This window comes from Mustela nigripes, chromosome 4 (assembly GCF_022355385.1).
Source record: "Mustela nigripes isolate SB6536 chromosome 4, MUSNIG.SB6536, whole genome shotgun sequence".
Classification (NCBI taxonomy): domain Eukaryota; kingdom Metazoa; phylum Chordata; class Mammalia; order Carnivora; family Mustelidae; genus Mustela; species Mustela nigripes.
This window is the reverse complement of record NC_081560.1, coordinates 48,586,291-48,598,676: the sequence shown is the minus strand read 5'-3', so window position 1 is coordinate 48,598,676 and position 12,386 is coordinate 48,586,291. Positions and strand designations below refer to the sequence as shown.

Genomic DNA, 12,386 nt, shown 5'->3' with positions numbered 1-12,386 from the left:
CCCTCACGCTGAGCTCGGTGAGCTTTGTCGCACTCCCCAAACCCGAGCTGCGAAAAAAAAAAAACCAAAAAAACAAAAAAACACGAGGCAGCCTCCGTGGAAGGCGAGATCGGCTCGGGAGAAGGCAGTCCCGCGGAAGAGACCGCGCGCGGCTCCAGGGGCTGGGAGGCCCGCGCAAGACCCTCTGGCCTCGGGGCCCAGTATGAGTTCTTCAGGGCTCCTTCCTTCCTTTCTTTCCGGCCACCGCCCCGGGCCCCGCCTCGGTTTTCACCAGGCCGATGGCTCAACAAGGTTACAAGGCCCAAAGCTCGCGACCGCCGCTCAAGTCCAGGGCTAGAAATTAAAACCGGGAGGGGCACAGGGCACGGGGCTTTGACTTTAATCCTATTCCTTGGCTTGGCCACATGGAGGAAGGTATTTCTTACCCCTTTTCGAGTCTTCCAGGGTTAAATGAAAAGGCCTCGCGGCCACTGTTGGAAGAAAAAACCCACCCCAAATCCGAACGGAAAGCAGCGACTCCTAAAAACGGGGTAATTAAATTCACGTGTGAACACTGTGCCTGCAAGAGTGTGTTTCTCATTAGCCCACTTCCCTGGCGGCGAGGGCGGGCGGCGAGGAAGCTTCCATCTCTTTTTCTGGCTTCATCCTACCCAACAGTTCCAGAAATCCTCCCCCAAACCCTGATACATCCCTATCCCTGACGGGGACCCTCAAGTGCCGGGCTCTCCCCAAGAGCGAGGCTGCGAAGCCTGGCGGAGACCAGCCGGGTTCCCCTTTATCCGCTCTCGCCGGAAGAGGGAAGTGGCCGACACAGTGAACTCCCGACGTGGCTGGTCCTGGTCGCCTTAGCCTCCTCCCCCATAATATTTTCCTTTCCCAGTAAATTCCTCTGCCTTATCCCCACCCCCATCGCATCCCGGCTGTGTCCCAAATATTGGGCAGTTCGCGGTGCCTCTGAGATTTTCATTAAGAAGTACTAACTCAGGAGGAGACCTGGCTCTTCATTGTAATTGTCTGAGAACAGGCTGGACTGGCTTATTTGCAATTCAACTTTTTTGCTCAGAGAAGCCTTGAATTAGTATTAGTATTTTTTTTTTTTTTGAATGAAAAGGCTGTTTAAATAACCTTAGCCCTCCAGAATAGGACAGACACCACATAATTAGCAGGCCCTGAATGTTAAGCAGGCCTTACTGGTGCCTAAGAGCAGAGAAAAATCAGAAAAACCTAACTGGACCCCTTTTCTGCCCAAAGATTTGGGGAGAAAGGAGTCAAGCTTTTGAATCAGATTTTATTTTGGAAATGAAAGGGACTGTGTGTGTATATTAAAAAAAAATAGATGTAATTACAAACTGCCCCTTTTGCCTGAGAGTTCTAAAACCTTGGCCTCCAAAATAAATCCAGTTCTCTGGTCTGGAAAATGGCCCAGAGGAGTTGAGGGGAGAGCCGTGTGCTGGCCTTTCAGATAACAGGACCGCAGGCAGAGCGATGGAAACAGTTCCAGGGCTGGAGACAGAGCTGGGAAGGGAAGCCCAGCTTGGTGGGCATAGTCTGAAGGCTCTGCGTGTGTGTGTGTGTGTGTGTGTGTGTGTGTGTTTGGGAGGCAGGGAGGGATGAAAGTTGTTTTCAGTTTGGTAGCAAGAATGGTTCTTCTGGCTTCCAACAGCGGACTACAACTTGGAATGAGGGCTCAAGTTTGTAATACAATGGTTGTGGAATTTAAGATTCTTTTCCCCTATTATATTTGAAACAGACTGGAGCTGGAAGGGTCCCTTTCTCCAGTACCCATTGGCACAAGGATAACATTTCTAACAGACTCTGAACCTGATAGAGGCTACGGGCAAACAAGCAACCGTTCTTTGCCCTAGCGCTGCTCCCCTGCCCCGCGGTTAAAACCAGAGTTGGGACCAGCAGGCCGGAGGAAAGCGGAGGAAGCTTCTAGGCGGGATTCCCTGCGTGGCCAGGCTCTATATAGAGCCTGGCTGGGCCTCAGCCCAGGTCCCAGCCTCAGGTGCCCAGTGAGGCCAGCAAAGGCCTCCTTGCCCTCTGTGTGGGCACACAGAAACGGCGCGAAGGCCCCCTAATCGGATCTCATAAGCTCTGGTTGCCGACCCGCGGAGTAAGAACGCAAGGCCGCCGCCATCCGGTCGTGATCATAACCGAGGCCTTGTCTGCAGCGGCACACCAGGCCCAGATCCACAGCCCCCGACAGCTGTGCCACGCGAGCCCTTCCTTGGCAGATTCCGACCACAACTTGAGCACGAAGAAAAATAAATAAATAAATAAGAACCCCGTCCCAGGCTCTCCCAAGCCAGCCCTGGGTCCCTCCCGGAGGAAGAGATAGGAGGACAGGAAGTGGAGATAGAAAACTGGGCACAGAGAGACCCAAGATGAAAGACAAATGAACGGAAGGAAAGAAAGAAGGAAGAAGTAAAGGTAAGGATAAAGAAAAAGAAGAAAGAGGAAGAACAGAGGGTAGAAAAGAAGGAAGCAGAGTCAAAGGCGACTCCTGAGAGCAGAAGGCGGCTTACAGAGAGAAGGGTAAGTGACAAGGCCAGGATCCCAGCCCCTTTCCAGCCTGTCCCTCCTAGTTTAGCCTGAGTCTCTCAAGGGGATCTTCCCTGATCTTCTACCCTGGATTAGGGCTGGTTGTGTCCCAGCCTTGCAGGAGAATGGCCTGGAGTCGGGGGAGGCCCAGAATGGGAACGCGTGCCCCTGACCTTGAATGGCTCCGGGCCCAGAATTCCTACCACGCCCCTGGCGTCCGCCGAGGAGCAGCTAACCTGATCGTACCTGCTCGAGGCCAGGTGGGGATGGGGATTGCGGCCAACAGCTTGGCAAAGCGCTGAGAAGGAGGCAGGGACGAGGCTCCTGCGCGGGAAAAGCCGAGGTTGCCACCGCAGGCCTGGCACGACCAGGGCCCGGATGCCCCGCCCGGCCCAGCCCCCGCGCGCACAGGTACCTGGAGACGATTTCAACTGAAGTAATGAAGGCAGTGTCGTGCTGTCGAGAGAAAGGTGGATCCCAACAACAGGAAACTACCTAAATCACCGACCAGTTCTGGTGCTGCCAGCGCGGGGCTGTCTCTCCCGCCGCCGCCGCCGCCGCCGCCGCCGCCACCGCCGCAGCCAAGGGAGAACCCTGCGATCGCGCCCGGCGCGGCCCCTTGCCAACCTGCGCCCGCGCTGCCAGTGTGTGTCCCCCGCTGCCGCTAAGGCATCGCGGCGGGAGAAGCCACCGACCCCGGTAAGGTAAACCTGGGAGAGAGGGGGAAAGAAGGTAGAGGAGAGAGAGGAAAATGGAAGGAGAGGGAAAAGCGAGAAGAAAGGAAAGAAAGCAGTGTGCGTGCTGGTTTCCCAAATCCCGCTTCTCGGCGAGCCGGCGCCAACCGGCGGCGACCCTGAGCGACTCGAAAGCGCCAGGGACGGCCCCGAGCCCGGCTCCCAGTCTGGTCTCGGCCTCCGGCGCTCACTCCCCGCGGCTCGCTCTCCCCCTCTCTCCCTCCCAGCCAGCCAGCCAGCCGGGGCGCGCGCTCCCGCGCCCCCTCCCCCTGCCGTCGCCCTCCCCCCCACCTCCCGCGAGCAGGAAACGCGTGGCCCCGCGGAGGGTGACCAGGTTTGGGAGGCCGTGCTGGGGGAGGGGGGCTTGCAGCCCGCAGCAGTCTACCTAACTGCTGCCGCGGACGCTAGTGACGCGCTCTGGGCCCAGCCTGCTCCCCGGATTCCTAGGCTGGGGGTCATCTAAGACCAGGGGACCCGCAAAACAACCGGCGTCTGCGAGCCTCCCTGGGGCTCCCGAAAGAAATCCTGTTTGGCTTCCTCTGTCTATGCAGCTCCCCTCTCAACTGAAACCACTGGTCCAAGACAGCCACAATCCAGATATACTAGCAAGTCATAAAACTGAACAAAAGCCGACAAACCTTACGGCACCAGGGCTATAGGGCCCAGACAAATTACGACCGTCTAGGTAATATTTAAATAGATGCCTAAAGTAATTGCAGGGGGCGCGGGCTAGTCCTCCTGTTGTAAAAGTGGTGAACGGGATAAAGTGGAAGGTGAAGATAAGAAGTAAAAAAAAAAAAAGAAGTAAAATTTAAAAAGCTTCATTCCACAGCTTTTATTCTTCTATAAGAACATAAACATCGTCTTTTTTCCACGCACAGCAGCATTACAATATTAATTTATTCTGATTTAAGATTAGAAGTAAATAGAGCTAGAACTAACATTTATAATAACGATAGAATGCATTTGCATAAAACAAGATTGGCAATTTTTCATAATAATAGACATTTATACAGATTTGTATTTATAATTTTTCTTTTTCTGCACCTACAGGTTTGACCCTTTTATGCATGTAACTTCACAGTATAAAGGAAACCCAAACAATGTCTCCCTTCTCTAGTCTATTCCGCTTGCCCAGCGCTCCTCGGATTCTGTGAATTTTAGGAAGGAAAATATAAAAGAGGAAGAAGAAAAAAGAAAATGAGAAAGAAACCTCTCCACAAGATAGGGAGAATTGTGGTGTGCTTGTCATGTTACCAGTGGTAACAATTATTTAATGACCAAAAAAACCCCCACTAAATCTGCACGCATAAACAAAACTATATTAGATTATTTATCTACAGCCAGAAGGATATGAAAATTCCGAGGTAAGTGAAATAATTTAGTCCCACAATGCAAGACCTTGCACAAACTGGAAGAGAAGTTTCCTTCTCTTGGTTATTCTTTTTTTTTTTTTTCCCCTCCCTTTTAAAGCTGGGATATCTTACAGAGGAAGGAAAGATTACTCCTTATGACTCTCAATTTTCTAATCAGCCAAAGCCAAGCCCTTTTGCCAGCCTGCATGTCCATGCTTGCAAGCCCTTCTTTTTGCCAAGGAAGAGAGAAAGAAAGAAAAAAGAAACCCAGGGGCCTATGTCCCCTGATTAAACACAGCCCAGCACTCCAGGCAGGGGAGCCCGGTGGCGGCTCCTTGCACCATTGACCTCAGGCCAGACACCTCAGCGCCTACAATGGGACCTCGGCCTTCCGGCTAGGTTTGCCCGCCCCCGCAGGAAACCAGCTCCACCGGGAGGACAGGAGCCATTTCCAGCAGAGGAACCCCGAGACAGCAAACCAGCCCAGTCACCACTCAACACTTGAGGATAATATTTCTCTCTATAGAAATGCAGCACGATATGGCTTTTTCCCCCAGAAAACAAGTAAACCAGCACAAGCAAACAGACAAAGAAACAAAAAGTCAGAACAAACCAGCCCTGCACAGATGTGACGGCCATCGAGATGGCGAGTGTGGGAGGGAGGAGTGGGACTCCGGCACAGGTGCGAGTTCCTGGGCAGAGGCCGAAGACAGAGGGAGGAAAACGGCTCTCTGGCAGCGGGAAAAATCGGCGTTGCCTGGAGCTTCATCAGGAAAAATTAAAATTGGCTGTGAGCTCCCGGATCCGGTTTTCTCGGTTCATTTTCTTCAGTTTCATCCTGCGATTCTGAAACCAGATTTTAACTTGTCTGTCCGTGAGGTGGACGCTGCGGCTGATCTCTAGGCGCCGCTCTCGAGTAAGGTACATGTTGAACAGAAACTCCTTCTCCAGCTCCAGCGTCTGGTGCTTGGTATAGGGGCAGCGCTTCTTCCTGCCGCTCTTTGCCGTGAGCCAGTTGGCTGCGTTTTCGCCTTTGGAATTGCCTAGCGTTTAAGAGAATAACGAAGGGAAGGTTACATCGGGGTCTCGCCAGGCTGTGCTCAGGGGTGAATCTGGGACTTCTCTGTGATAAGAGGGATGCCCTAAGTCACACAGAGAGAGTTTTGCACACATACATGCACACACACACACACACCCCTCTTTTAGCTTGCTCAGGAAGAGCAGTGCCTCCAAAGGGTGTGTGCAAAGTGGAGAGGGCCTCCAATCTGCACCTACCCTCCCAGTTTACATTTTCTTCCACTTTTTCTCAAACACCTGTTTTAGCACAAAGCTATCCGGTGCTCGCAGACTGAACGGCCTGGGAGAGCAGGCTTTATATCTTGAACTTAACGCCTTTCTGTGCTTCTCGCCCCAAAGCAGACAAGCATTTCCTGCAGCCCCCAGCCTGGGGGCATGGGTGCTTACTTGGAAGGGAGGCGGGCAGCGTGGCGCTGTCCCATTCCCGTACCCTGATTGCCGAAGGCCCAATGAAGAGAGGAACAAGGACAGAGTTGGGACACGGGGAAGGGACGAAAAACTGATTCGAGGTCAAGGGCCGTCCGTCACGTCTTTCCAGGAGTCAGAGATGTGCAGTCTGGACGATTCGGAGTTCCAGGGGAAGCGAAATGGCCCCTCTCTGACTCTAAGCTCAGGGCCCCGGCGACCAGGCCGGATTTGCCTTTTCTTCTCCCCGCAAGGAGGATTCCCGCCCCTCCAGCAACTTTGAAAAAAGCATGGGGGATCGTAAACTCGAACTTCGCCGGTTAATGGGCTTATTTATTGGTGCTGGCGGCTGCTTATTTTGGATGCCTTACAAACATCCGCGCTATCTGCGGGCGAGCCACTTTCCTCCCTCCCCCTCCCCCCGCGTGGGCCGCGCCTCGCAGGCTGGGCCCAGACCACGGCTTAGGGTGCTCTGGGCCACGGAGAAGGGCAAGCGCAAGAGAGGGGCTGCTCGTCCATGCCCTCGCCCCCAATGGGGGTGAGCTGAGGCCAGAGTGGCGGACGTCTTGGTGTGGGGCGCTAAGCCGGACATGAATTTTTACTGCGTCCCCACGCCCAAATATTAAAAGGCAAGTTCACAAGGTCAGCCTGCCTGCAGCTTGGGCCAAGGCCGGCCGGCCGGCGCTGCGCGGACTCCTGGCTCTCTGCTCTTTCCCTTCTCTGGGTCTGCCTGTCTGCCCGCCTGACTGCGGCCCTTCGGCGCGCCCTGCTTACCCAGGGAGTCCTTCTCGGGCGAGGCTTTGCTGCTCTCGGAAGGGGCTGGGGAGAGCTCCTCTGCGGCCGAGGACGACGCGTGCGCCTCCTCGTCGCCTTGTGAGCCCCCGCCGCCGCCGCCGCAAGTCAGCGTAGGGGGCGGCGGCGAATCGAGGGCTCGCTCTTTCCGGGCTGCATCCGCTGAGCCGGAGGCGAGCGCGGGTGGCGGGTCGAAGCCGCGCCCGGGGGGTTGAGCGGGGAACGGGCCGGCGCCGAGCTGTTGCGCGCCGCCGCTGCTGCCGTAACCCTTGGCCGTGCCATAGGCCTGGGAGAGGCGGAAGTAGCCCGGCACTGGCACCCCGCTGGAGGTGCTCAGGGCGCAGCCGTCGGGCGGCGGGCCCCGCGGGAAGGGGGCCAGCTCGGCCGTGGCGGTGGAGCCTTTGGGGCATTTGTCCGCCGAGTCGTAGAGGCAGTAGGAGCTCTCCTCTTTGATGTTCTGCGCGAAAGAGCACGAGGTGGCCTGCGGCGGGGGTTGGGGTGGTTGCGGCGGGGGCGGTGGCTGCTGTTGGGGAGGTGGTGGCGGCGGCGGCGGCCCCTCGGGTGGCTCCATCCGGCAGGACCGGGGCGCATCCAGCCACAGGTCTATAGGCGCGGGCGCGTAGCCGTGCGCCCCGGGACCCAGGCCCCCGCTACCGCCGCCGCCGCCCGGCGACGCCGCCTCATTGCGTTTGCCTCCCAGAGCCGGGAAGAGCCCGCAGCTCTGCAGCCCGTAGGGCAGGTCGGTGGCTGGCTGCAGGTAGACCCCGCCGTGGGCGTAGTAGCCGCCGCCGCCACCGCCCCCCGCGCCGCTGCCACCACCGCCAGCCTCGCCTCTGCCCGAGCTGATGAGCGAGTCGACCAAAAAAGAGTTCGCGGCGGGGCTCTCCGAGCATGACATTGTTGTGGGATAATTTGGCGAAGGGAGCAGATAGCCCTTTCTGGCTGACATTTCTTGTGCAAAACATGCTGAATACGATTAGCAATCCCCCCGCACCGCGGCGGGTGCCCACAGCCAATCCTGAGCCAGAGTTTCCGCGCGACCACTCCCAGTTTGGTTTCGTAGTCGCGGGGCTGCTCTCCGAGGGCGCCCTCTGAGCCCACGATTGATATAAATATGTAATCTGTATTGATGGGCCGGGAGACGCACACCCGATACCTCGGCCCAAAGGCCAGGAGCTGTGGGGGCTGCCCCAACGTGGCTAGTGGGGGGCCTGGCCCCTGGGCTAGCCCCGCCCACGCTCGGACGTGAGCTCTCCTGCGGGGTCTGTTTGAAGGGCCCTAGGGCCCCGCGCAGTTAACAAGTGCGGTGTTTATGGTGTGCACCCCGGTCTGCCTTGGGTGCTCCCCATTCTTGTTTCAGAATCACCACTAGCCCCCCAGGCACTCTAACCACTAAGAGAACCTGCTGGGACCTCAGGCTCTTCCCTTTCAGCTCGGGACCTGGAACTGTCTCCCAAAAGTGACAGACCAGGCCCTAAGGCCACCAAGACCTTTTAGAGTGTCTGAGATCCAGCGCGCAGTGGAAACTGGCTATTGCCACTTCTTTCTTACACCCCACATAGAAATTTCCCCAAAATGTAACGCCCTGGCTTCACAGCCCTCTACACTCTTCCTCAGCCAGTCATTGATCCATTTGGGATCTTGGCTTCTGGTGTGCTCACCTGGCTTGCTTTTTCTGCAGCTCCTGTCGGTGGACCCTGATGAGCTGAAAGGGATTGGGGGGGGTGGTGGAAGCAACCGGTAACCTTAGCTAAAGACTCCCCCCACTCTATTCAGAGGTCAGAGTCAGATCCAGGCACCCCACAGCCCCATCCCCAGGTTGCTTCCAAGCTACCCCATTTCAGGGAAGTGAAGGACACATCGCTCTTCAGGGTCTTTGGTTTGACCAGAGACCTGAAGACCTGGAGGGGGAAACTTGGAGAAGGGGGCCATGGATGGACACCTCTGCCTCAAGCTCTCCCTTTAACCTTGGCATTCGCATGCACTAGGAGGTTATGACAAGAACCAGTGTCACCACACTCCTGCCTCTCGGTCCCCTCCCCTCTTCCCCCCTCCCCTCCAAACCCGTGTCTAGGGCAGCCCTCTCTCCTGCGGTGTGCGCATTTTAACGAGGCCGGCGGTGAGGAAATCTCTTCCCGGCAAGGCCGGGCTGGGCTCGTGGCCCAGTTATAGCAGCGTTCCGAGGCCAGGCCCTTTGCGCAGCAAAGACCAGAGCCTCCTTCTACCCTGGCCGTAGGGACATGCTCTTAGTCAACTGGAAACTGCTGGCTCAGGGCGCTAGCCCCCGTGTGGGCCTCAGACCTATCTCAGGAAATGCGACCTTTTCCGGCCGGATCCAGTGGAGCCCAGGAGGTCGCTGCCTTGCCCCAGGGCTGTGCGCCACAGCTCTCCAGGACGCCCCAGGCCTGCCTGCCACTGCACCAGCTCCAGCCCCTGCAGAGGCCTTGACTGGGGCTGCTGAATGCCCGGGATCCCAGGAAGCAGACTGCTCAGGCCTCTGCCTACAGCGGGGAAACACCCTCGCATCCCGGGTGATTTGCCGGGCACCTGGCCTTGTTCCTCCCATGGTGAACCCAGTCTGAGAAGGAAGCCAAGCCTGAGAAGACCCAGAGAGAGTACTCGGGAGAGCTGGCGGAAGAGCCCTGACGCTGGCTTCTGAAGATGCAAGCGGTTGCGGTTTCTGCCTGCTGTGGCTGCTCCTCCCGGCGCCCCTCGGCAAGGCTTGCGCTGCACTCCCCACTTCCACCCAGCTGGTCTGTGCCTCACTGCGACAGGCTCCACAGGACAGGACGGGGCATGGAGGTAGAGAGGAGGGAGATGGAGAGAGACAGAAGGAGAGAAGGGCTGAGGGAGAGGGGAAAAAAGGGGGGGGGAGAGAAGGGCAGAGACTCTGAGAACCAGTTCTCTCCAATCCTACAAGATCTTGAGGCTGCAGAAGCAGCGGCAGCCGAATCAAGTCTGTACGGAGAGATGGAGAGATGCGGAACCTCCTTCTAGTGAATCCCCACTAGAAGTGGGGACCTTTTCAATCCCCATCTCCTTCTAGTGAACAAGGCCAAGGCAAATTCTAACCTGGCTAGGCCCAGAGGCCAACAAACTTGAATAGGCAAAAGCTTCAGAGCAGGGAAACCTCGGACCCCTGTCTGGATAGACTTGGTCCTTGTCCAGCTCTCCTGGAGGGTGAAACGCATTGGGACTGTTGCACTCAGCAGTGCTACTGGGAAATGCCACAGAACCGAGGGCTGCCTGAGAAGGGGGGCTTTGCCCCAAAGCACTTGTCCATGTCAATCATGAAAGCTCTGCAGAGGGTGAAGTAAGTCCCAAACATGGGAGGGGGGTCCTTGAGAAGAATGAGTCCCGGCAGACTCTTTGAGACAGGATTTGGTTTCTCTCCACACTAAAAACAGAAACGGCTTCCCAAGGCTGTAGGTTGGGAGAGGAAGGGACAGTGGCCATAGGAGAGAATGCTTGAGATGGCAGAGGCTAAGAAAATAAAATGAAAGTCAGTGATCTAAACCTATCTTTCTTATTGAAAGTTAAGGCCCCACTTGGAAAAGCTAAGGCCAAGCTCTGATTCTTACCCTGTGAAAAATGCACATCTGGGCATTCCCCCAATTTGACCCGTCATTTTCAAGGAGTTCACAGACCCCTCACAGCCTTCTCCTTGGGCCCTCCAGAATGTTCCAGGACTCTCAGGAATTCAGCAACCCTGTCAGTTTGACTGGTAAGACAAGCCGGGTGCCGGGCTGTAGGCAGCTCAGGCTCAGCTGGGTCAAGGCCCTGTAGGGAGACCAAATGGGCTTCTAGGCGGGGTGGGATCCAAAGGCATGCAGGTACCAACCAAGGTGACAAAAGCCAGTTTGGTACTGTATCTGCTTTAAGAAGGCCCTGTTTGCTGAGGACTTAGAGGAGGTGGAAGTCCGCGGCTGCCTCTCAGACCATGGCATTGGCACTTGGGTCTTCACTGACCTTTGGGAAAGCTGAATGTTTTTCTCCAACCTCTTTTTTCCCCTTGTAATAAACCAAATGGGATGTTGAGTTTGTGTTGTTTCTTGATTTAAAAAAAAAAAAAAAAAGAGGAAGATGATGAGGAGTGTGTAGGCCCGTGTGAGAATTCCTCTCTGGCCCACGACCGCCCCCCCCCCCCCCCCCCCCGCCCCACCAGGGCTGGCGAACCCTCCGCCTGCGGTCGGCCTGGGACGCAGACTGGCCGGCTGGTTGGGTGGAGAAGATATCCGCGCAGCCGAAGCTGGAGTTAGATTCCGCTGCCTTTTCAACGAGTCTTGGAGCTCCCAGCATCCCCGACCGCTCCCCAAGGCTCCGTACTCCTCAGACTGTAACACCGAGGTGTTAACTTCCTCAATAGAATATTCGGTTTATCGATCGCCAGGGCTTTCCTGAGGTTCCCTATCCCCAGAGATTAAGAAAAGCGATTCAGTTGCAGCATGGATCGGCTCCTGCATACTGTCTTCCCTTCAACCCATTTGCCTTCTTTCCTTCTCTCCCTTTCGCCCTGCCTCCCAGCTGCTGAATTTCTCTGTCCTCCTCAGGATGCTTTTGACCTAAAACTCTCTCGGTGCCTTCTTCCTTCAGCCAGGCCTGTATAGCCATTATGTGCAGCCCCCACGTTTTATTTAGGAGTAAGTATGTCGATTTCTACCTGGGTTAATAACGGTTCCCCCTCCCTGTGGCTATGAGCCGAAGTAAACACCAGGCCAGTGGAATGAGCCCTTTGACGAGGCTCACCGTTGCATTTCCCCGGATAGTGGATTCCTCCTTCGGAGTAGGCCCTTGCAAACGACCCAGAATAACAAACTGTTACTACCCCAAACCCCCACCTCTTTTTAAAAATACTAGGTACTGAGATGGGGATAGCCAGTAAATGGTTTGTATTTGGAAGTCGTTCTCAGGACTTTCCAGGCTCAGAATTTTCCCACCGGGTGTAGAGTTGGGCTGTGGCCCCACAGAAGAAAAATAAACGCTATTTTCACATATCCCCTTTAACAAGAATTTTGGACTTCTCTGATTCTCACATTTACTGTATGGCGAGACATTTTTTTGAAAGCCATGACATTCTTTTCTTATTCATCTTTAAGAATGTCCATATTTCCAAGGAAATCTGATGTGTCTGTTTTGAATTAATCAGGTGCAATCTATCCCTAACAACCCGCTTTAAATTTTTCTCTAAATCCAACCACTAAACTGGCCCTTTTCTCCTGATGGGGGAGTGTTGGGGCCTTTTCACACACTCCCTAAATTACAATATCCTTAATTTTCTCTATAATAAACTGCCTCTGGCCTTGAAACTAGAAGAGGTTCTGGGATTTTAGGGAAGGCTCAGGCTGCAGAAAGCACGGTGCGGGTGCGCACTCGGTGGGGTTCCTGTGGTTCTCTTATTTTGGCAGAGTTTGGGAGCCCATGCTCAACAAAGACTAGCGACTTTTGATAGCAAGATTTACACACACACACACTCAAGCAG

The 12,386-nt window shown here is 55.4% G+C and overlaps 1 protein-coding gene across 2 annotated transcripts; it reads right to left on the bottom strand.

Moving 5' to 3' along the window:
• Positions 1-4,083: 4,083 nt before the first annotated feature.
• Positions 4,084-10,939, bottom strand: HOXA10 (homeobox A10). Of its 2 annotated transcripts, none has more exons than XM_059396671.1 (2): positions 6,890-10,939; positions 4,084-5,676 (listed from the first exon to the last, which is right to left on the bottom strand). In XM_059396671.1, the coding sequence occupies exons 1-2, from the start codon at positions 7,854-7,856 to the stop codon at positions 5,402-5,404; spliced, it is 1,242 nt and encodes a 413-aa protein (XP_059252654.1). In that variant the 5' UTR covers positions 7,857-10,939; the 3' UTR covers positions 4,084-5,401. The 2 variants fall into 2 exon arrangements, 1 of the variants encoding a protein (XP_059252654.1); XR_009403793.1 differs by having other exon boundaries at positions 5,595-5,676; positions 6,098-10,939.
• Positions 10,940-12,386: the final 1,447 nt, after the last annotated feature.